The 24,635-nt window shown below is 40.9% G+C and overlaps 1 protein-coding gene across 1 annotated transcript in view; it reads left to right on the top strand.

Moving 5' to 3' along the window:
• The window catches only part of DNAH5 (dynein axonemal heavy chain 5), a 1,563,391-nt gene extending 1,543,323 nt beyond the window's left edge, over nt 1-20,068 (top strand). Inside the window, 1 exon segment of the mRNA XM_053715797.1 lies at nt 19,917-20,068. Within this exon segment, the coding sequence (XP_053571772.1) occupies nt 19,917-20,068 (152 nt within the window).
• Nucleotides 20,069-24,635: the final 4,567 nt, after the last annotated feature.

The raw sequence follows: 24,635 nt of genomic DNA, 5'->3' as shown, positions 1-24,635 counted from the left end.
CAAACCTATCTTTTGTGTATCTCTGTCTTAAACATTTTTTCTGTCTTATGGGAGCAGATTAGTATATGTGCAGGGGTTAGATTTGCGCACCACTTTACATCTTCTTTTTTCCTCACTTAATTGAACATCCACCAGGGTGCCAGCGGTTAAGTATATTAACAAATTAATGAAGGCACTCACTGGTCTTATATCAAATTTTTGGTATTTAATCCATGTAAACATGGATTAAATACCACAAATTTGATAAAACACCAGTGAGTGCCTTCAATAATTTGTTAATATATATATATATATACAGTATATATATATATATATATATATATATATATATATATATATATATATACTGTATATATATATACTGTATATATATATATATATATAAATCTTGGTAATCAGTGCACTCTCACTGGCAAAATAACACAAAGTACCAGGGTGCAGAAAAAACAAATATAATCCATAAACAAGTCGCACTCTCTGGATTTAATGCACAGCAAAATTTGTTTATTTTGTGATGTTTTGGGGAGTTTACCCCTTCCTCAGACGAATATTTATATATTTGTTAAAATATATGGCCCTGGGACAGTATCTTTACATTATTCCCCTTGCTGTTTTGTGCGCATCAGGTTTTTGGTGTGCTTAGTTTAAATTTTGTGTCGATCTTCGGGTCTACATGCGTCTGGATAGCGCACATTAGTTTAGTTTAGTTGGGCCAGTGCACATCTGTTTAGACCTGATACAATTTTTTTGTCTCTTTGGCTTGATTATGCACGTTGGGTTAGCGGGTTATGTCCTCGGTTATCCGCACGTCAGTTTTGACACACTAAGGGGGATATTAATCCAAGGTCTGGCGGACCTGATCCGACAGTGCGGATCAGGCCCGCCAGACCTCGCTGAATGCGTAGAGCAATATGCTCTCCGTATTCAGTATTGCACCAGCAGCTCTTGTGAGCTGCTGGTGCAATGCCGCACCCTGCAGATTCGCGGCCAATTGGCCGCCAGCAGGGAGGTGTCAATCAACACGATCATACTCGATTGGGTTGATTTTCGGCGATATCTGTCCGCCTGCTCAGAGCAGGCGGACAGGGTTATGGAGCAGCGCTCTTTAGACCGCTGCTTCATAACTGCTGTTTCTGACGAGCCTGCAGGCTCGCCAGAAACACGGGCCCTCAAGCTCCATCCGGAGCTTGATAAATGGGCCCCTAAATCTCTTTATAACTGTCAGTTTTGTTGCGTGCGCTATTTCATACGGCAGAGCGTTATCTGGGTTTCGGATGTGAAGTTTTCATGTCTCCGTCTTTGTTTTGCAGTACGGCTTAGCACTAATAGTTATTTCCATTCCTCATAAGCTTTTTATAAGCTTCTAGTGTCAATGCTTTAATGAAGCTGTCTAATTTTGCCCCTAAATTGACCTTAGAAGCCGAGTATCGTGAACACCTTCCTACTGTTTTTAAGTGTGTTTATTGTAAAAATGCTGAGGTCTTACTGCTCCTTCTGTCTGTTCATTTCAGGAGAATGCTATTTCAACCAGTGTGAAAAATTACATAAAAGCTGCTGTTTCTGAGATGTTGGCTGCTCTCCCTCCTTAAAGCAAGTGTAAAAAGTCAGTTCAGATTTTACCTTCTACTGGTACTGTCTCCTAATGTCTGGGAGACTGTAAAGTCTTCAGAAAGTGAAGTTTTCTGGTAATGAGGAGACATTCTCTGATGCTGAATCTTATACTTCATCTTTTTTTGTTTAAAATTGAACATATTCATTCTCTTTTGAAAGAGGTTTTACTTAATTTAGGGGTTAAAGTTTCTAAGGTTTCTGAGGATAAGCCTTGTATTTATTTAAATTAAGTTTTTAAGACTGTTGTTATACTCACTGATGTTTCTTTCTATCCCTGATGCTGTCTCTAACATGGTTTATAGGGAATGGTCTAAACTAGGTGATTTATTTAATCCTTAATGATAAAATGTGGGAAATTGTTCCTAAGTTTGATGGGGCTTTTTTTTTCCCCTAACTAAATGTTCTACTTTCCTTTGGAAGATAGTTCTTTCTTTATTGTCCTTTAGGTAGGAGGTTATATTCCTTCTTTAGGAGGGCTTATTTTCAACACGTTATATTTACAGTAATTTCTTTTACTGTTGGCTGTTGCATGTTCTCTTGATTATATAATCTTTCTGGGCATATATCTAATCTTGTTTTAAACTTCCTTATGTTTAAATATATAATGCTTTTTTTGTGATGTCTTTTTTGTCATCATTCATTTATGCTAGAGTAAGTTTTTAGCTGTTCTTTCTTGAAAAGCATTATAAATAGAATCTTGGTCTGCTGACATGATTTCTATTTCCAGACTTTTTAACTTTCTTTACAATGATATTTTTATTTCAGGTTTGGTTTTCCTTTTTTTATACAGTGTCTGTGGGTTAACCAGCTTTTTTTTCAGGACTTGAAGTTCAATAGTGTTTTTAACGCTCAGATTTCCTTTTTTTGTCAGAACACGGCTCAGATCCCTGTTAGTGTCAGGTAGATGGGAACTCCAATCTATTTGTTGTTCCAAGAAGAAGGGCAAACTTTCAGATCTTTTCTGCCCCAGAAATTTTGAACAAGTTTCTTTAGTTCCTTATCATGAAATTGAAACTTTCAAACTATTCTGTGAGGTTAGTTAAAGGGACAGTCAACACCAGAATTTTTGTTTAAAAAGAAAGATAATCCCTTTATTACCCATTCCCCAGTTTTGCATAACCAACACTGTTATAGAAATTCACTTTTTAGCTCTGTGATTATCTTGTTTCTAAACCTCTGCAAACTGCCTCCTTATTTCAGTTCTTTTGACAGACTTGCTGTTTAGCCAATCAGTGCTCACTCCAGGGTAACTTCACGTGCATGAGCTCAATGTTATCTATATGAAACACATGAACTAATGTCCTCTAGTGGTCAAAATGCATTCAGATTAGAGGCAGTCCTCAATGTCTAAGAAATTAGCATATGAAACTCCTAGAATTAGCTTTCAACTAAGAATACCAAGAGAACAAAGCAAAAATAGTGATAAAAGTAAATTGGAAAGTTGTTTAAAATTACATTCCCTATTTAAATCATGAAAGTTTTTTTTTTAACTTGACTGTTCCTTTAAGTCCTCTATTGTTTTGAGAATGCTTACCTTTATGTTCTTATTTCTAGGAACATCTTTTGTTTCTGAGATTTGTTGCTTTTCCTTTTGGTCTTTCTACAGTTCTCAGAATATTCTCCAAAGTTTTGGGTACCCTGTAATCAGTTTTCAGGGTATTGCTGTATTACTTGGACAGGATGATATCTTGGTCCACGCAGTATTTCTTTTCCACCATTTGTTGTTGTTTCTTTAACATTGGTTGGAAACAGTCTTTTGGTTCCTCAGATAAGGGTTTCTTTTCTGGGGCTTAGACGGTTGAAGCTGGGGTTTTGCCTGTTAGACCCTTCAGTTTTTATTTTTTTTCTTTACCTATGTATCCTTTACAACGATACAAGGTTCTGACTCTCTGAAGATTAATTTGCTTTTAAGAACAAGCCTGTTTCTGTCTTAGTGGCTCTTTATACTGGGGGCTCCCTTTTGTTCATGATTCTTGATCTGTAATCGTACAGATACAATGGAAAGGGGGCCATCTGGAGGTTTTAGAAGGGCATAAGGAGTTTGATCTCCTCAAGAGGCGAAATTTCCTATTATTATTATTATTATTATTTTTAACTCCATGCATTAGTCACGACAGTTTTGGCCACTTTTGAAGATAATTTTTCTTCTGTTAAGTGTGATCAGTCCACGGGTCATCATTACTTCTGGGATATTACTCCTCCCCAACAGGAAGTGCAAGAGGATTCACCCAGCAGAGTTGCATATAGCCCCTCCCCTCTACGTCACCCCCAGTCATTCTCTTGCACCCAACGACTAGATAGGATGTGTGAGAGGACTATGGTGATTTTATTTAGTTTATTTCTTCAATCAAAAGTTTGTTATTTTTTAATAGCACCGGAGTGTGTTATTCCTTCTCTGGTAGAGTTTGAAGAAGAATCTACCAGAGTTTTTTACTATGATTTTAGCCGGAGTTGTTAAGATCATATTGCTGTTTCTCGGCCATCTGAGGAGAGGTAAACTTCAGATCAGGGGACAGCGGGCAGTTTATTCTGCAAAAAGGTATGTAGCAGTTTTTATTTTCTAACAATGGAATTGCTGAGAAAATCCTGCCATACCGACATTATATCATGTATGTATAATTTACATTTTAGTATTCTGGGGAATGGTACTTCACTGGAATTACACTGTGTATATAAGATTTTAGCCTAATAGAAATACAACAGGCTTTTTAATAATTCTTAATTATGTTAAACGTTTTTGCTGGAATGTAAAATCGTTTTCATTTTCTGAGGTACTGGGTGAATAAAGATGTTTGGGCACTATTTTTCCACTTGGCAGTTGCTGGATCTAATTATGACAGTTTTTAATCTCTCTCACTGTTGTGTGTGAGGGGGTGGGACCTTTTTTGGCGCTTTTGCTACGCATCAAAAATTTCAGTCAAAAGTTCATTGTTTTTTCCTGCATGTTCCGGTTTATCTCTACAGAACCCAGGGATCTTCAAAGCTAATTTGAGGGAAGTAATCTAACAGAGCTGTAAGATTGTAGTTGACTGTGATAAAAATCGTTTATTCTTTAACTTTTTTATGCCTCAGGGTTAGTTATTTCTTGCTACTGGGTACAAGCCTTTGCTAAGTTGCATTTTGTTTTACAAAGCTGATTGATATTCAGTGCTTTTCAAGCACAGTTCGTTTTTTTCATTGTATTTTACTTGTATAGTATTTCCAAATTGCAAGTTTATTTGCTAGTTTGTTAAACATGTCTGATTCAGAAGATGAGACCTGTACTATTTGTACTAAAGCCAAGGTGGAGCCCAATAGAAATTTATGTACTAACTGTATTGATGCTACATTAAATAAAAGTCAATCTGTACAAATTGAACAAATTTCTCCAAACAAAGAGGGGAGAGTTATGCCGACTAACTCGCCTCATGTGACAGTACCTGCATCTCCCGCTCGGGACGTGCGCGATATGGCGACGCCAAGTACATCTGGGCGGCCATTACAAATAACATTACAAGATATGGCTACTGTTATGACTGAGGTTTTGGCTAAATTACCAGAACTAAGGGGCAAGCGTGATCACTCTGGAGTGAGAACAGAGTGCGCTGATAATGTTAGGGCCATGTCAGATACTGCGTCACAACTTGCAGAACATGAGGACGGAGAGCTTCATTCTGCGGCTGACGGTTCTGATCCAAACAGATTGGATTCAGATATTTCAAATTTTAAATTTAAGCTGGAAAACCTCCGTGTTTTACTAGGGGAGGTGTTAGCGGCCCTGAATGATTGTAACACAGTTGCAATACCCGAGAAAATGTGTAGGTTGGATAAATATTTTGCTGTACCAACAAGTACTGACGTTTTTCCTATACCTAAAAGACTAACTGAAATTATTACTAAGGAGTGGGATAGACCCGGTGTGCCGTTCTCACCCCCTCCAATATTTAGAAAGATGTTTCCAATAGACACCACCACACGGGATTTATGGCAAACGGTCCCTAAGGTGGAGGGAGCAGTTTCTACTTTAGCTAAACGTACCACTATCCCGGTAGAGGATAGCTGTGCCTTTTCAGATCCAATGGATAAAAAATTAGAGGGTTACCTTAAGAAAATGTTTGTTCAACAAGGTTTTATATTGCAACCCCTTGCATGCATTGCGCCGATCACGGCTGCAGCGGCATTCTGGATTGAGTCTCTAGAAGAGAATCTTGGTTCAGCTACGCTGGACGACATTTCAGACAGGCTTAGAGTACTTAAGCTATCTAATTCATTCATTTCGGAAGCCGTAGTACATTTAATTAAACTTACGGCTAAGAATTCCGGATTCGCCATTCAAGCGCGCAGAGCACTGTGGCTAAAATCCTGGTCAGCTGATGTAACTTCTAAGTCCAAATTACTTAATATACCTTTCAAGGGACAGACCTTATTTGGGCCTGGTTTGAAAGAAATTATCGCTGACATTACAGGAGGTAAGGGCCACGCCCTACCTCAAGACAAAGCCAAACCTAAGGCTAGACAGTCTAATTTTCGTTCCTTTCGGAATTTCAAAGCAGGAGCAGCATTATCTTCCACTACTCCAAAACAAGAAGGATCTGGTGCTCGCTACAGACAAGGCTGGAGACCTAACCAGTCCTGGAACAAGGGCAAGCAGGCCAGGAAGCCTGCAGCTGCCACTAAAACAGCATGAATTGAGGGCCCCCGATCCGGGATCGGATCTAGTGGGGGGCAGACTTTCTCTCTTCGCCCAGGCTTGGGCAAGAGATGTCCAGGATCCCTGGGCGCTAGAGATAATATCTCAGGGATACCTTCTGGACTTCAAACACTCTCCTCCAAGAGAGAGATTTCATCTGCCAAGGTTGTCGACAAACCAAACAAAGAAAGAAGCGTTTCTACGCTGCATACAAGAACTATTGTTAATGGGAGTAATCCATCCAGTTCCACGGTCGGAACAGGGACAAGGGTTTTACTCAAATCTGTTTGTGGTTCCCAAAAAAGAGGGAACTTTCAGACCAATACTGGATTTAAAGATCCTAAACAAATTCCTAAGAGTTCCATCATTCAAAATGGAGACTATCCGGACAATTTTACCCATGATCCAAGAAGGTCAGTACATGACCACAGTGGACTTAAAGGACGCTTACCTTCACATACCGATTCACAAAGATCATTACCGGTATCTAAGGTTTGCCTTTCTAGACAGGCATTACCAGTTTGTGGCTCTTCCATTCGGATTGGCTACAGCTCCAAGAATCTTCACAAAGGTTCTAGGTGCTCTTCTGGCGGTACTAAGACCGCGGGGAATTTCGGTAGCTCCTTACCTAGACGACATTCTGATACAAGCTTCAAGCTTTCAAACTGCCAAGTCTCATACAGAGTTAGTACTGGCATTTCTAAGGTCACATGGATGGAAGGTGAACGAAAAGAAAAGTTCACTCGTTCCACTTACAAGAGTTCCCTTCCTGGGGACTCTTATAGATTCTGTAGAAATGAAGATTTACCTGACAGAAGACAGGTTAACAAGACTTCAAAGTGCTTGCCGCACCCTTCATTCCATTCAACACCCATCGGTGGCTCAATGCATGGAGGTAATCGGCCTAATGGTAGCAGCAATGGACATAGTGCCATTTGCTCGCTTACACCTCAGACCACTGCAATTGTGCATGCTAAGTCAGTGGAATGGGGATTACTCAGACTTGTCCCCTTCTCTGAATCTGGATCAAGAGACCAGAAATTCTCTTCTATGGTGGCTTTCTCGGCCACATCTGTCCAGGGGGATGCCATTCAGCAGACCAGACTGGACAATTGTAACAACAGACGCCAGCCTTCTAGGTTGGGGTGCCGTCTGGAATTCTCTGAAGGCTCAGGGACAATGGAGTCAGGAGGAGAGTCTCCTGCCAATAAACATTCTGGAATTGAGAGCAGTTCTCAATGCCCTCCTGGCTTGGCCCCAGTTGACAACTCGGGGGTTCATCAGGTTTCAGTCGGACAACATCACGACTGTAGCTTACATCAACCATCAGGGAGGGACAAGGAGCTCCCTAGCAATGATGGAAGTATCAAAGATAATTCACTGGGCAGAGTCTCACTCTTGCCACCTGTCAGCAATCTACATCCCGGGAGTGGAGAATTGGGAGGCGGATTTCTTAAGTCGTCAGACTTTTCATCCGGGGGAATGGGAACTTCATCCGGAGGTCTTTGCCCAAATACTTCGACGTTGGGGCAAGCCAGAGATAGATCTCATGGCGTCTCGACAGAACGCCAAGCTTCCTCGGTACGGGTCCAGATCCAGGAGCAGTCCTAATAGATGCCCTGACGGCACCTTGGGACTTCAGGATGGCTTATGTGTTTCCACCCTTCCCGATGCTTCCTCGATTGATTGCCAGAATCAAACAGGAGAGAGCATCAGTGATTCTGATAGCACCTGCATGGCCACGCAGGACTTGGTATGCAGACCTGGTGGACATGTCATCCTGTCCACCTTGGTCTCTACCTCTGAAACAGGACCTCCTGATACAGGGTCCTTTCAAACATCAAAATCTAACTTCTCTGAAGCTGACTGCTTGGAAATTGAACGTTTGATTTTATCAAGACGTGGGTTTTCTGAGTCAGTTATTGACACCTTAATACAGGCCAGGAAGCCTGTTACCAGAAAGATTTACCATAAAATATGGCGTAAATACCTATATTGGTGTGAATCCAAAGGTTACTCTTGGAGTAAGGTTAGGATTCCTAGGATATTGTCTTTTCTACAAGAAGGTTTAGAAAAGGGTTTATCTGCTAGTTCATTAAAGGGACAGATCTCAGCTCTGTCTATTCTGTTACACAAACGTCTGTCAGAAGTGCCAGACGTTCAGGCTTTTTGTCAGGCTTTAGCGAGGATTAAGCCTGTGTTTAAGACTGTTGCTCCACCATGGAGTTTAAATCTTGTTCTTAACGTTTTACAGGGCGTTCCGTTTGAACCCCTCCATTCCATTGATATAAAGTTGTTATCTTGGAAAGTTCTATTTTTAATGGCTATTTCATCGGCTCGAAGAGTCTCTGAATTATCAGCCTTACATTGTGATTCTCCTTATTTGATTTTTCATTCGGATAAGGTAGTTCTGCGTACTAAACCTGGGTTCTTACCCAAGGTAGTCACTAACAGGAATATCAATCAGGAGATTGTTGTTCCATCTTTGTGTCCAAATCCTTCTTCAAAGAAGGAACGTCTTCGGCACAATCTGGATGTAGTTCGTGCCCTAAAATTTTACTTACAGGCAACTAAAGAATTTCGACAGACGTCTTCCCTGTTTGTCGTTTACTCTGGTCAGAGGAGAGGTCAAAAAGCTTCTGCTACCTCTCTCTCTTTTTGGCTTCGTAGCATAATACGTTTAGCCTATGAGACTGCTGGACAGCAACCTCCTGAAAGAATTACAGCTCATTCCACTAGAGCTGTGGCTTCCACTTGGGCCTTTAAGAATGAGGCCTCTGTTGAACAGATTTGCAAGGCTGCAACTTGGTCTTCGCTTCATACTTTTTCCAAATTTTACAAATTTGACACGTTTGCTTCCTCGGAGGCTATTTTTGGGAGAAAGGTTCTTCAGGCAGTGGTTCCTTCTGTATAAAGAGCCTGCCTATCCCTCCCGTCATCCGTGTACTTTTGCTTTGGTATTGGTATCCCAGAAGTAATGATGACCTGTGGACTGATCACACTTAACAGAAGAAAACATAATTTATGCTTACCTGATAAATTACTTTCTTCTGTAGTGTGATCAGTCCACGGCCCGCCCTGTTTTTTAAGGCAGGTAATTATTTTTAAATTATACTCCAGTCACCACTACACCCTTGGTTCCTCCTTTCTCGTTGGTCCTTGGTCGAATGACTGGGGGTGACGTAGAGGGGAGGGGCTATATGCAACTCTGCTGGGTGAATCCTCTTGCACTTCCTGTTGGGGAGGAGTAATATCCCAGAAGTAATGATGACCCGTGGACTGATCACACTACAGAAGAAAGTAATTTATCAGGTAAGCATAAATTATGTTTTTCTCTGTTTTCAGATTGGACAATGTTACATCTGCAGCTTATGTCTATCATCGGGGGAGGGGGGGATTTACAGTTCCCTACTTATGAGTATAATATTTTAATTTATTTCCTGGGCAGGAATTTATTTCTGCTGTTGTTATTCTAAGACTGAATAACTAGGAATTAGTTTGTTTTTCCATCTTCAATTTTTTCCACCTGGATGAGTGGTCTCTTCATTTGCTTATGTTCTATTAGACTGTAGTTCTTTTGAATTGCTCAGATATATTTCTGGTAGCTTCCTTGTTCAATTTCATTTTTCCCAGGTACTGTGTAGATCCAAGGATCTTTGAACTGTGTTTGTTGATACTCTGGTAAATCAGTAGTTATATTGGTTTGACAATATTTTTTTTAATTAATTTTTTTTAATTAAAAAATGTCCCTACCCTATTCTAAATTAAAAAAGTTAACAGCTCTTTTACCTTACCAGCCCTTAAAAGGGCCTTTTGCGGTGGTTTAGGGGTTAATACATTTTTTATTGTTAGGCTAGTGAGGGGGGATAGCGGATAGAGGGTTAGACGTGTCGGGCTATGTTTGGGAGGCGTGTTAGACAGTACGGGTGATTTTATAACTTAGTCAGGTTTTGTAGGCGCCGGCAGTTTGTAAAGTGCCAGAAATTTGTACTTACGCAGATTTCTGGACATCGCTGGTTTGTCAGACTTACGGCACTTTAGCCTCTGACAGTGCCGTATATGGGATAGCTCGAGTTGCGAGCTGAAACTACAGGCGGCGGGGGTTCCCTCGCTTGCTCCGCAAACTATGATCTATATCGGATCACGCCCCAATTTTCTTGGCATTATTATTATTGGTTATTTGTAGAGCGCCAACAGATTCCGCAGCACTAAACAGATTCCGCAGCGATTGGAATAAACAGAGCTTTTGCCATCACTGTTTATGGGCCTTGAATATATTTATATAAAGTAATCATGTCACCTTTTTCTAAAGAAAACAGACCCACGGCTAGATTACAAGTTGTGCGTTAGGCTTAAAAATCAGCGTTAAGAGGTCCTAACGCTGCTTTTTAACGCCCGCTGGTATTACAAGTCTTGCAGGTACAGGTGTACTGCTCACTTTTTTGGCCAGACTTGGAAATACTGCAAATCCACTTACGTAAATTGCGTATCCTCTATTTTCAATGGGACTTGCATAGCGCTGGTATTACGAGTCTGCCAAAAAGGGAGCAGTAGACCCTCTCCTGTCAAAACTGGTACCGCATTTAAAAGTCAATAGTTAAGAGTTTTACACTACAACGCCGTAGCATAAAACTCTTAACTAAAGTGCTAAAAAGTACACTAACACCCATAAACTACCTATTAACCCCAAAACCGAGGCCCTCCCGCATCGCAATCACTAAAAAAATGTTTTAACCCCTATTCTGCCGAACCGGACACCACCGCCACCTACATTATACTTATGAACTCCTAATCTGCTGCCCCCAACATCGCCCACACCTACATTATATTTATTAACCCCTCCTCTGCTGCCCCCAATGTCGCCGCCACCTACCTACACTTATTAACCCCTAATCTGCCACCAACGTCGCCGCCACTATAATAAACATATTAACCCCTAAACCGCCGCACTCCCGCATCGCAAACATTAGTTAAATATTAACCCCTAATCTGCCGGCCCTAACATCGCTGCCACCTACCTACATTTATTAACCCCAAATCTGCTGCCCCCAACGTCGCCACCACTATTAAAGTTATTAACCCCTAAATCTAAGTCTAACCCTAAACCTTACACCCCCTAACTTAAATATAATTAAAGGAAATCAAAATAAATATTCCTATCATTAACTAAATTATTCCTATTTAAAACTAAATACTTACCTGTAAAATAAACCCTAAGATAGCTACAATATAACTAATAGTTACATTGTAGCTATCTTAGGGTTTATTTTTATTTTACAGGCAAGTTTGTATTTATTTTAACTATTTAATAACTACCTAGCTAAAATAAATACAAAAGTACCTGTAAAATACCTAAGTTACAATTACACCTAACACTACACTATAATTAAATTAATTCACTAAATTAAATACAATTAAATAAAATTAGCTAAAGTATAAAAAAAACCTGCTAAATTACAGAAAATAATAAACAAATTACAAGATTTTTAAACAAATTACACCTAATCTAATCCCACTAACAAAATAAAAAAGCCCCCCAAAATAAAAAAGCCCTACCCTACACTAAATTACAAATAGCCCTTAAAAGGGCCTTTTGCGGGGCATTACCCCAAAGTAATCAGCTCTTTTATCTGTAAAAAAAATATAAATACCCCCCAACATTAAAGCCCACCACCCACACAACCAACCCTAATCTAAAACCCACACAATACCCCCTTAAAAAAAACCTAACACTAACCCCTTGAAGATCACCTTACTGGGAGAAGTCTTCATCCAACCGGGTTGAAGTCCTCAGCGAAGCCGGGAGAAGTCTTCATCCAATCCGGGCGAAGTGGTCCTCCAAATGGGCAGAAGTCTTCATCCAGACGACATATTCTATCTTCATCCATCCGGCGCGGAGCGGGTCCATCTTCAAGACATCCGACGCGGAGCATCCTCTTCTGACGATGGCTAACACTGAATGAAGGTTCCTTTAAATGACATCATCCAAGATGGCGTCCCTTCAATTCTGATTGGCTGATAGAAATCAGCCAATCGGAATTGAGGTAGAAAAAATCCTATTGGCTGATGCAATCAGCCAATAGGATTGAAGTTCAATCCTATTGGCTGATCCAATCAACCAATAGGATTGAGCTGGCATTCTATTGGCTGTTCGAATCAGCCAATAGAATGCCAGCTCAATCCTATTGGCTGATTGTATCAGCCAATAGGATTTTTTCTACCTTAATTCCGATTGGCTGATAGAATTTATAAAAAAAATTACAGGTAAAAGAGCTGATTACTTTGGGGCAATGGCCCGCAAAAGGCCCTTTTAAGGGCTATTTGTAATTTAGTGTAGGGTAGGGCTTTTTTATTTTGGGGGGGCTTTTTTATTTTGTTAGTGGGATTAGATTAGGTGTAATTAGTTTAAAAAATCTTGTAATTTGTTTATTATTTTCTGTAATTTAGTGTTTGTTTGTTTTTTGTACTTTAGCTAATTTTATTTAATTGTATTTAATTGTATTTAATTTAGGGATTTAATTTAATTATAGTGTAGTGTTAGGTGTAATTGTAACTTAGGTTAGGTTTTATTTTACAGGTACTTTTGTATTTATTTTAGCTAGGTAGTTATTAAATAGTTAATAACTATTTAGTAACTATTCTACCTAGTTAAAATAAATACAAACTTGCCTGTAAAATAAAAATAAATCCTAAGCTAGCTACAATGTAACTATTAGTTATATTGTAGCTAGCTTAGGGTTTATTTTACAGGTAAGTATTTAGTTTTAAATAGGAATAATTTAGTTAATGATAGGAATTTAATTTAGATTTATTTAAATTATATTTGTAAGGGGGGTTTATGGTTAGACTTAGGTTTAGGGGTTAATACATAGTATAGTATAGTGGTGGCGACGTTGGGGGTGGCAGATTAGGGGTCAATAAGTGTAGGTAGGTTGGGGCGACATTGGGAGAAGGAGATTAGGAGTTAATAAATAGAATGTAGGTGTCGGCGATGTTGGGGCAGCAGATTAGGGGTTAATACATATAATGATTAGGGGTTAATAATATAATGTAGGTGTCGGCGATGTTGGGGGCGGCAGATTAGGGGTTAATAAGTGTAAGATTAGGGGTGTTTAGACTCGGGGTTCATGTTAGGGTGTTAGGTGTAGACATAAAATGTATCTCCCCATAGGAATCAATGGGGCTGCGTTACTGAGTTTTACGCTGCTTTTTTGCACGTGTTACACTTTTTTTCAGCCGCCTCTCCCGGTTGATTCCTATGGGGAAATCGTGCACGAGCACGTTACACCAGCTCACCGCTAACATAAGCAGCGCTGGTATTGGAGTGCGATAATGAGCAAAATTTTGCTCAACGCTCACTTCTTGTCTGGTTTGTAAAAACCCCTAATACCAGCGCTGTCTGTAAGTGAGCAGTGAGCATAAACTGCTCGTTAGCACCGCACAGCCTCTAATGCAAAACTCGTAATCTAGGTGCCAGTTTGGCTGGCCTCTACTCAAAGCTTAAATTCCCCATTCCTCTTATTAGCTTTGTGGCCCTTCTCTGAACATTTTTCTAGTTCTGCAGTATCTTTTTTTGTTTTTGAGTTTCTTTTCCAGGCTTCTTAGTCTAAGAATTAAAGGCCTTTCAGACATTTAAATAATAGCTTTCTTATCCAGATGTCTGTCTATATTCTCTGGGTAGTTTGGATAGGAATGTATCCAACACTTCTTAAAGGTCAGTTTTCTGTCCTTTTTTTGTTATGTTCAGTAAGAAGATTGCTAATCTTTTCTTGTGTTTCTTATTGTTTTTAGAGGCTACCAATTTCTTTATTTAGTTATTTGGTCTTCCTTGCTTATTTTTTCTACAATTGTAGTGTTTTTGCTCCTTCTGGGGCAGCCTTTGGTAGGATGTCCTTCAGGCAGTTGTTTCAGGTTCAGGTTTAGGCTCTATTGGGGTTGTGGATTTAGTTTCTTAGTAAAAAAAGATGTTTTCTTAGATCCCACCACTTTCTATTCTTACACATGGACTCCACAGCTTGGGTATTTATTACCAGGAGTAATGTAATGGACTCTCACCACCTGTATTAAAGAAAACATAATTTATGATTACCTGATACATTTTTATATTGTGGTGAGATTCTACGAGACCCCACCCTGTTTTTTTCTGGGTTGGTTTTTCCTTTTTTTGAGCACATCTTTTTTTCCCCAGCTCCTTTTTTTTGTTCATATTCCTTTTTCCTACCTTATTTTGCTTGGCTATACATTAGACTGAGGTACCTGTGAGGTGGGAGGGGTTTTATAGCATTTTGGGGGTTTGGGAATCTTTGCCTCCTCCTAGTGGTATATGTCAGGGTTTTTTCCCTGTTTTGTTTGCCATGTGCTGCTGGCAGCCATTTTACTCACCTCTCTTGCTGACTATGGTGCTGCTCATTTCCTGCACTTCCTTTTATGGCCAGACTGGTGTGCATCATCCTTGTGAGACAGGATGCAGTCTCAGAATTGTGATGTCATCACTTATTATTTAAAGGGCCTCTGTTCAGTATGCTTTGCCTTTGCGTTGTCTCAGACCTGTTTGTGAGAGTTCCTGTGCATTACCTAACATGGCATCCTTCCTGGTTCCTGATTCCTGGATTGTTCCTGACTCTGCTGTTTTCCTTGTTCCTGATTCCGGCTTGTCTGACTATTCGATTTTGCTCCTGACTCGGCTCGTCTGACTACCAGCTCTGGTTTTGGCTCCTGGCTTATTTGTTCCGTTGTCTCCTATGTGTTCGTTCCCACCCATGCCTCCCTCTCCTCCCATGCCTCCTGGTTCCGAGTCACCAGGTACTGCTGAGCCGATGCAGTTGGGATTCACGTGTCTCTCCACAGCGGAGAGGGCCTTTAGGAGGAGAGAGGGGCTCTGCCTCTATTGTGGGTTACAGGGCCACCTTTTAAAGTCTTGTCCTACACGGCCGGGAAACGCTCACACCTAAGGTCCTTTCGGGGGCAGACCTTGGGTGGTTTATCCTCATCCCCGGAACCGCTTAAGGAGAAACCTTTGGTCACAGTTGTCCTTTCCTGGGTGGACTCCTCCATAGTCACTCAGGCTCTTGTTGTCTTTGGTGCTGCGGGCTATTTCATTGACAGTGCTTTTGTATCAAAGCACTCCATTCCTGTTTTGCCTCGGTCCATTCTGCTTGCGATTGAGGCCATTGATGGCAGGCCCCTTCAGCCCGCACTCGTTACTCACGAAACTGCTCCGTTGTCCATGGCTGTTAGGGCTCTCCATTTTGAAACCCTCCAGTTCCAGGTGATAAACTCTCTGCATTTTCCGGTTGTTCTGGGTTATCCCTGGCTCCAAAAGCACAATCCCAGTCTCGGATGGCGCAGGTTCAAAATTTTGTCGTGGTCCCCGCAATGTATTTCCACTTGTCTTCGGAAACCAGTTAAAGTCTTGTGCACTTCTTCGGTATCTCAATTGCCAGAGGAGTACAGAGAGTTCCTAGACGTTTTTGACAAGGTGCGTGCCGGTACGTTTCCTCCTCACCGGTCTTACGATTGTGCCATAGACCTGCAACCCGGAGCCATTCCTCCTCGGGCCGGGTGTACCCTCTGTCTGTTGCAGAGAATTGTGCTATGGAGGAGTATGTTGCTGATGCTCTGTCGCGGGTGATCATCCTCAAATCCTGCTCTCCTGCAGGGGCTGGCTTCTTCTTTGTGAAGAAAAAGGGTGGCGAGTTAAGACTATGCATCGATTATAGGGGTCAAAATTGTCTTACCATTAAGAATGCTTACCCTTTTCCGCTCATTATGGAACTCTTTGACCGCCTCAAGGGAGCTACGGTCTTTACTAAACTTGATTTGAGAAGAGCGTACAATCTCGTTAAGATTAAGGAGGGCCAGGAATGGAAAACAGCATTTAACACCAGGAGCGGGCATTATGAGTATCTTGTAATGCCCTTTGGCCTATGTAATGCTCCTGCTGTTTTTCAGGAATTTATTAATGATGTCCTACGAGATATGTTGCAACAGTGTGTTGTGGTGTACTTAGACGACATCCTCATGCACTCACCCACACTTGAGGCTCATCGTTCTGATGTTACATGGGTTCTTCAGAGACTACATGAGAACGGCCTGTTTTGTAAACTCGAGAAATGTGAGTTCCATCAGACTCAAGTAACCTTCCTAGGTTATGTTATCTCCGTTTCAGCGTTCTCCATGGATCCTGACAAGTTATCTGCAGTTCTGCAGTGGCCTCGCCTAGTTGGTCTTCGGTCTAGTCAACGTTTTTTGGGGTTCGCCAATTACTATAGAAAGTTTATTAAAAACTTTTCTTCCTTGGTCAAACCTATCACAGACATGACCCGTAAATAGAATGATCCACTCCATTGGTCACCTACTGCCATTAAGGCCTTTGATAGTCTTAAGACTGCCTTTGCTGCCGCTCCAGTTCTGGCTCATCCTAACCCTGTCCTGCCTTACATTCTTGAGGTCGATGCATCTGAGACTGGAGTAGGTGCCCTCTTGTCTCAACGTCCCATGCCTGACGGTTCCTTGCATCTGTGTGGTTTCTTCTCTAAGAAATTGTCTCCAGCAGAGTGCAATTATGAAATTGGCGACAGGGAATTACTGGCCATAATTTTGGCACTCAAGGAATGGAGGCATTTTCTCGAGGGTACTAGCGTGCCAGTGCTCATTCTTACTGACCACAAGAATTTAACTTATCGATCTGAAGCAAAACGTTTGTCGCACTGACAGGCCAGATGGGCGATATTTTTGTCTCGGTTTAATTATGTGGTCTCCTACCTGTCTGGTAGTAAGAATGTTAGGGCTGATGCCCTCTCTCGACAATTTTCGCCTCTGTCCAAGGAGGAGTCTGTACCTACTCCTGTTATACCTCCTGACCATATTTTGGCTACCATACGTACTAATTTGACTTCTCCCTTGGGGGAGGAGATCCTGGCTGCACAAACCAATGCACCTCCTGAGAAACCTAGTGGTAAGTGTTTTGTTCCTGAGAATTTTCTAACTAAACTTTTGCACACTTACCACTATCCTAAAGCCGCAGGTCACCCAGGCAAATGATTTGGCCTGTCACTCGACAATTCTGGTGGCCAGGTCTTCGTTCTGATGTTGCTGCAAATGTTGCTTCCTGCTCAGTTTGTGCACAGAATAAGACTCCTCGACGTCTTCCTGTGGGTCTTCTTCAACCTATTGCTAATGGTGAGCGTCCTTGGACACATCTTTCCATGGACTTCATTGTCGAGCTCCCTGTTTCCAATGGCTATACTGTTATCCTTATGGTGGTTGACCGTTTTTCTGTCACATTGCATTCCCTTGATGAAGCTGCCTACCGCTCAGGAGCTTGCTTCAATTTTTGCTCGGGAGGTCTTCCGTTTACATGGGTTACCCAAGGAGATAGTGTTGGACCTGGGTAGCCAGTTTGTCTCCAGATTTTGGCATTCCTTTTGTGCTCAAATGGGGATCCAGCTTTCCTTCTCCTCTGCATTTCACCCTCAATCCAATGGGGCTGCAGAACGGTCTAATCAAGCTCTGGAACAGTTCTTCCGTTGCTATGTCTCAGATAACCACAATAATTGGTCTGAACTGTTACCTTGGGCAGAGTTTACTCGTAATAATGCTATTAATGCTTCCTCCAAGTTATCCCCGTTCATGGTGAATTATGGGTTTCAATCATCCTTGTTGCCCAATTCATTCATGTCTCAGGGTATTCCGGCTTTGGAGGAGCATCTCCAGCAACTCTGTTCCACGTGGGTGCAGATTCAGGATTGTCTTCATCGTTCTATGCAGCGCCAAAAGTTCCAGGCTGATCGTAGGCGTCTGCCCGCACCTTCCTACCAGGTTGGTGAGAGAGTTTGGCTGTCTCCCGCAACTTGAACCTTCGGGTGCCTTCCAATAAATTGGCTCCCTGTTATGTTGGTCCTTTAATCCTGTGGCCTACGCTCTTGACCTTCCTCCTGCTATGCGCATCTGCAATGTTTTTCATGTCTCCCTCTTGAAATCATTGGTTTGTAATCGGTTTATCACTGTGTTGCCTTGTCCTATGTTTGTTGACAACCATGAAGAGTATGAGGTCAGCAGCATTATTGACTCTCGTATGTCCAGGGGCCGTGTATAGTATTTGGTTCACTGGAGGGGCTACGGTCCGGAGGAGCGTTCTTGGGTTCCCTCCTCTGATGTTCATGCTCCCTCCCTCCTCCGTGCCTTCCATGCCCGTTTCCCCAATAAGCTTTTTGTCCTCCCACGGGGGAGGGGTCGTTGAGGGGAGGGTACTGTCAGGGTTTTTTCCCTGTTTTGTTTGCCATGTGCTGCTGGCAGCCATTTTACTCACCTCTCTTGCTAACTTTGGTGCATTGTGGGGGAGGCTGCTCATTTCCTGCACTTCCTGTTATGGCCAGACTGGTGTGCATTATCCGTGTGAGACAGGATGCAGTCTCAGAATTGTGATGTCATCACTTATTATTTAAAGGGCCTCTGTTCAGTATGCTTTGCCTTTGCGTTGTCTCAAACCTAAACAGGGATGTGAGAGTTCCTGCTTGTCCTTAACTCTGCTGTTTTCCTTGTTCCTGATTCCGGCTCGTCTGACTATTCGCTTTGGTTCCTGACTCGGCTCGTCTGACTACTAGCTCTGGTTTTGACTCCTGGCTTTTTATTTGACTTGTGGACTTTGTATTATTTTTTGTTGTTAATAAAGGTGTGATTATTTTGCACTTCTCGTCTCAGTCTGATTCCAGGCACCCTGACAGTATAGGAATTCCCAGGAGTAATAGATTGTGGACTCTCACCACCATGAAAGAAAATAATTGAACAGGAAAGCATAATTTATGGGGTGAAGTTTCAGTGTACCGTAGAAGGTTCTCCGCTTTAATGTGTTGCAAATTATTCTATTTACTTGCTGGAGTGTACAAAATGTGGTTACCTTTATTTTCTCATCTGAAAAAAAGTGTACCTGTTCAATATGATATTTTTACTCAAAATTGCAATACTTAAATATTGTCTAGAGAAAGTTAAGTAAACAAGAGCCAGCAGATGAAATTACACACTAGTGTGTTGGGTCGCGATGTGTATTAAATGTTCATATCTAATTGTTCTTTCTAATAATGGACAAACAGATATAAGATAAGGAAGCATTTCTGCATATAAAAATTATGTAATAAGAAGGGCAATTTTAATGAGTTGTGATTTCAAAGAGCAAATATAGCTATTTCATATACAAAAATAAACTTTAGGGGGGGATCCTGTACATTTTATACTACTGTTATACCAAGTTATTGGAAACACATTAAGAGGAAGCCAATTGTACAGTACACTGTCCCTTTAATCCCTTGGTGACAAAGGAGGATCTATCTGGCAAGAGGGCTTTAGAAATGTATTAGGACGAAGTGTTAGCAAAGTACAAAAGACAGGCTAATCACCATACCCAGTGCCTCTAGTATCAAAATGATGCTCAGTCATGAGAATCACTGAGATCTGCAGACAAAAGATCTGTTTGATACACATTCAGCATGATTAAAAAATTATTTCTTCTGTGGTTTAATTTACTGGATTTTAGCCTATTGGATATTGTTTGTTACTAAATGTTCATTTTAGGTTAAATTTAATAGAAATTTGCTACTTTCCTAATATAGTCTGAAATTTTCACTTTGTTCTCTCATAGTTGCAAGAGATGCAAAGTTCTATTCATGCCCGATATACAAGAAACCAGTGCGCACGGATCTGAACTACATTGCTGCAGTGGACCTTAAGACTGTTCAATCACCAGATCACTGGATATTGCGTGGTGTTGCCCTTTTATGTGATATAAAATAATCACATAATTTCTTTTATGCAATTTACTTTACATCATAAATAATTACACTGGTGTATTAAACTGTTTTCCCATTTAAAAGAATGTAAACTATTGTTTATTTGTTAAATAAACTATACATGATTTGTCAATTCAGTGTGATATAAATGTATGACATTATAAACTATAAGTGTATTTATTACTCATATTTTACAAAAGTTTTTGAACACCAATATGATTAAAAAAACAAACATAAAATGTCTTTAAAGGGACCCTTTCTTGATTCAGAACCGTTATTTGAATATGTGCATTATTGTAAAACAAAACTTTCCAATTTAAATTTATTAAATTTGCTTCATTCTGCTGGTATCCTTTGATGAATGAGCAGCAAGCAATTAGGACCTAGCTGATGTGTATCTGGTGAGAACCTATGATTTTTAACAAAGGATACTGAGAGAATACAGCAAAGCAGATAACAATTAAAATGGAAAGTTGTTTACGATTGCATGCTCTGTCAGAATCCTGAATGTTTTCTGTTACCTATTTCCATTTACCTGATCCAACTTATGTAACTGTTTTTTCTTTTTTTGTTTAGATGATTTTTATGAATGCTACTGAATAGCTTATACCAGCATTGGTTACACACATGAACAAATTTACTGTCACTTGACATTCAGTTCGCCCTAGAATTATAACTTCTGTTTGGTAGCTGTATAAGTGTACCTCTTTTCTCAAGTTGTTTATATGTAATTGAAATTATACTGTATAATGGTCATTGTGCAATAAAGGGCATCAGTGCAAAAGTGTGTGTGTATTTCTGTGTGCATTTCTCTGTGTGTGAGAGTTTGTGTGTGAATGAGTTTCAGTGAATGTGTGTTTGTGAGTTTCAGTGTGTGTGTGTTTATGCGTTTCAGTGTGTGTGTGTGTGTTTGTGAGTTTCAGTGTGTGTGTGTGTGTGTTTGTGAGTTTCAGTGTGTGTGTGTGTGTGAATGTGTGTTTGTAAGTTTCAGTGTATGCATGTGCATGTGAGTTTCATTGTGCGTGTATGTATGTGTGTTTGTGAGTTTCAGTGTGTGTGTGTGTGTGTGTGTGCGTGAGTTTCAGTGTGTGCGTGTATGTGAGTTTCAGTGTGTGTGTATGTGTGTGTTTGTGTGTTTCAGTGTGTGTGTGTGTGTGTGAGAGAGAGAGAGAGAGAGAGAGAGAGAGAGAGAGAGGGAGGGTTGTGCATGTGAGTTCTGTGTATATGTTTCCGTGTGTGATGATTTTATTAAGGACACAGAGACTCTTATTTGCTAAACTGTGAAACACAGCAGTTACTTAAACAGTTAACTAGAAAGCACAAAATTGTCTATAATTCTGTGCAGCTTTCTTAATTCTTTACTAAATCAGCTGCATATCAACAACTGGATAGATATTGAGTTAGTAAGTTTTGCTCATTCACTTAAAGGGACATGAAACCCCCAAAAAATCTTTCATGATTCAGATAGGATATACAATTTTTAACAACTTTCCAATTTATGTCTATTATTTAATTTGCTTGCTTCTCTTGTTATCATTTGCTGAAAGGTTTATCTAGGTAAGCTCAGGAGCATCAAATAACATAGGTTCTAGCTGCTGATTGGTAGCTACATATATATATATATACCAATTATCATTGGCTCACCGATGTGTTCAGTTAGAAACCAGTAGTGCATTGCTGCTCCTTCAGCAAATGATACCAAGATAATGAAGCAAATTTGATAATAGAAGTAAACTGTAAAGTTGCTTAAAATTGTATGTTCTTTTATGATTTATCATGAAAACATGTTTTGGGGTTTCATGTCCCTTTAACATGTGTAGTATTAATTTCCTTATCTGGTTTTCTCAGACATCTCAGTGGTAGTAGACTCCCATCACTAAATGGGTTACAACAAAAGAGCAATGGCACTACTCAGGCTTTTCCCCTTTAAATGATAAATATGTAGGAGTATTCAGTAATTAAACCCCCAATTATGAAGAGGAAATGGTGCTAGTGCATAGATAAGTACTATGAATACAAAGAGGGATGGCACAAAGAGACAGCGTGCTGACCCTCAAAAAGTATGCACATGTAGCACTCTAGGCCCTGACTGGTGGGCAGTGCAAATCCAAACTGGTTTATAAAATATAACTTTTATTAACATAAATTAAAAAGAGTGACATAAAACATTAAAAACGACATAGTGCTAGCCCCCGCAGAGACACACACCATAAGAAGCCTGAGAAGCTAAACGCCAAACACGAAACTTACACAGACAAGGGAGAAAGGCCCCAGATTGTAATAGGATTTGAGAGTTATAAACGCTATTGCTGCATATCAAGCGGTAGGCCAGGGCCTGTGCTGTGCTGAGACTTTATTATTTTATTACTGCAGCAAACAGCCTCACCCACTGGTGACAAACAACAAAGAAATATTCAACACAATCCCAAATAAAAACACAGCAAGACAAAGGACTATAAGCAAACCCATCAGCCACATATCAAGCATAATAGTTGATTGCTAATTTGCTGAGCAATATAGCAGGGGAGGTGTAAGACAGGACCTGCAGAGACATATCACAGAAGACGGCAGGAGAGTCCTATACAGATATTCCACATATACCTCGGCTGAGGGATTACAAGATCAAGCCTAACTCTCTGATCACTCAATTTTTTTTTTTTTTTTTTTCTCTGTGGAAGTTGAGTATACACAGGCGCAACATACAGGCTGCGCTAGACAGAACCACATAAGCAGCTGAGAGTTACTTCTCGCCAGATCCCATAGAGAGGGTCACCCTCAAAGACATCACTGACATTCTCATTCATTTATTTGATATAAAAAGCTGTGATAACGCACCCCACCACAATGCAGGGCTAATCTGAATGGGCTCACGCTCCCCCGCTCACCCTTCCTTTATGTTTACTGAACATTGCAAGATCCTCTAAAAGACCTGAGACACCCAGACCTGTTTTTAGCGGTCCATTATCCTTATAAAATACATAACACCATATATGTGTACAGTTGAAGCAACAACTGTGGAACTCTCAACGCTGTATGCAAAAGTATTACGACTCATACTCCAAGAAAACGGACACAATGACAAACAGGCTAAAGAACGCTGATAAAAGAAAGCACCAGGTGGAGAGTCACCAAGCTCCAGGGCCTGCGGAAGATGCTGGATCCAATAGTCTCATGGATGCCCACCCAATTGTCTCACAAATCTCAGCGTTGTTCCTACCCAAGATAGACCAACTCCAAACAGGTATGGATTCTCTTACAGCCGAAGTTAAATCCTTTAATGGCAGATTGACACGGGTGGAACAGCAGGTGGCAGAAGGGGAGACCCGTCACAGAGAAACTGAATCTCAAGTCCATACCTTACAACAACAGAACGAACGGCTGTGGGCAAAGATTGACGACCTGGAAAATAGGTCGCGACGGAACAACCTAAGGATAGTGGGCATCCCTGAGTCAGTCCCAGGCTCCCAATTGGTGGAGTTTGCAGAAAACACCTTGCCGGGACTCCTTAATATCTCTAAAGACTATCTCCCTTGCACAGTGGAAAGAGCGCACAGAGTGGGAGACCAGAGCAAACACAAGGAAAATAACCAACCATCACGCCAAGTCATGGTGAAATATCTCAACTTTAAGGACAAAATCTCAATTCTACAAGCTTATAGGAAAGCTCCCACTCTCGAATACAATGGAAAAAGACTATACCTCTTCCAAGATTACTCTGCGGCAGTGGCTGCCAGGAGGCGAGAATTTTCACCATACTGTAAGCAACTGTTAGAACAGGGCAGAACAGCAGCCTTACTGTTTCCGGCAAGATTGAGATTACAAACCTCGAGAGGACCACTGTTTTTTGACTCGCCTAACTTGCTCAAGCTCCACCTGCAAAAAGAGGGGGAGAGAGGGCAAGGGGCAAAAGAAAATGAAGATGACTCTGATGCTTAGGACTGGGTTCTCTGCCTGGTCGATAGAAAATGATCATTAACGGATAAGCAACATTATTGCAATGAAGAAATGTATCCTTGCAAAGTGAGGGGGGGGGGGCCCACTTTATTGTTGGACAGGAAAGTCAGTCCATTGTTGAACTGTTGGGTTTGTTAAGAGGGGAGGTTATTGTTCATTTAGTTCTAAATGTATGCACTGTTTACCGCATTTGTGTCACTTAATTTTGTGTACTAACTATCTGTACTAGGAAAAGAGCTGACCGGGCCTGCCTCTGGGTGCCACCTTGGAGGGGAGGGTAGAATTATCGGTAATAAGCACAGTAACGGTGAGTACCACATCTTTACGTATACTCTGAAATCAATCTGCAACACTACACAAGCATAAGATTCACCCACGAAGATAAAACACCATAAATAAATATACACGAACACATAAAATGAGACTGACCACATGGAATGTGGGTGGGATTACATCCCCAATTAAGAGAAAGGCTATACTCAGACATTTGAACACCTTAAAGACAGACATAGCAATACTTGAAGAAACTCACCTCTCGCAGAAAGAACATCAAAAACTCAGACAGGGATGGGTGGGGGAGGTGCTACACACAACTTACGAGAAAAAAAGGGCCAGGG

Source organism: Bombina bombina, chromosome 5 (genome assembly GCF_027579735.1).
Source record: "Bombina bombina isolate aBomBom1 chromosome 5, aBomBom1.pri, whole genome shotgun sequence".
Classification (NCBI taxonomy): domain Eukaryota; kingdom Metazoa; phylum Chordata; class Amphibia; order Anura; family Bombinatoridae; genus Bombina; species Bombina bombina.
Note: the sequence above shows the minus strand (reverse complement) of the source record. Positions and strands in the feature narration are given on the sequence as shown.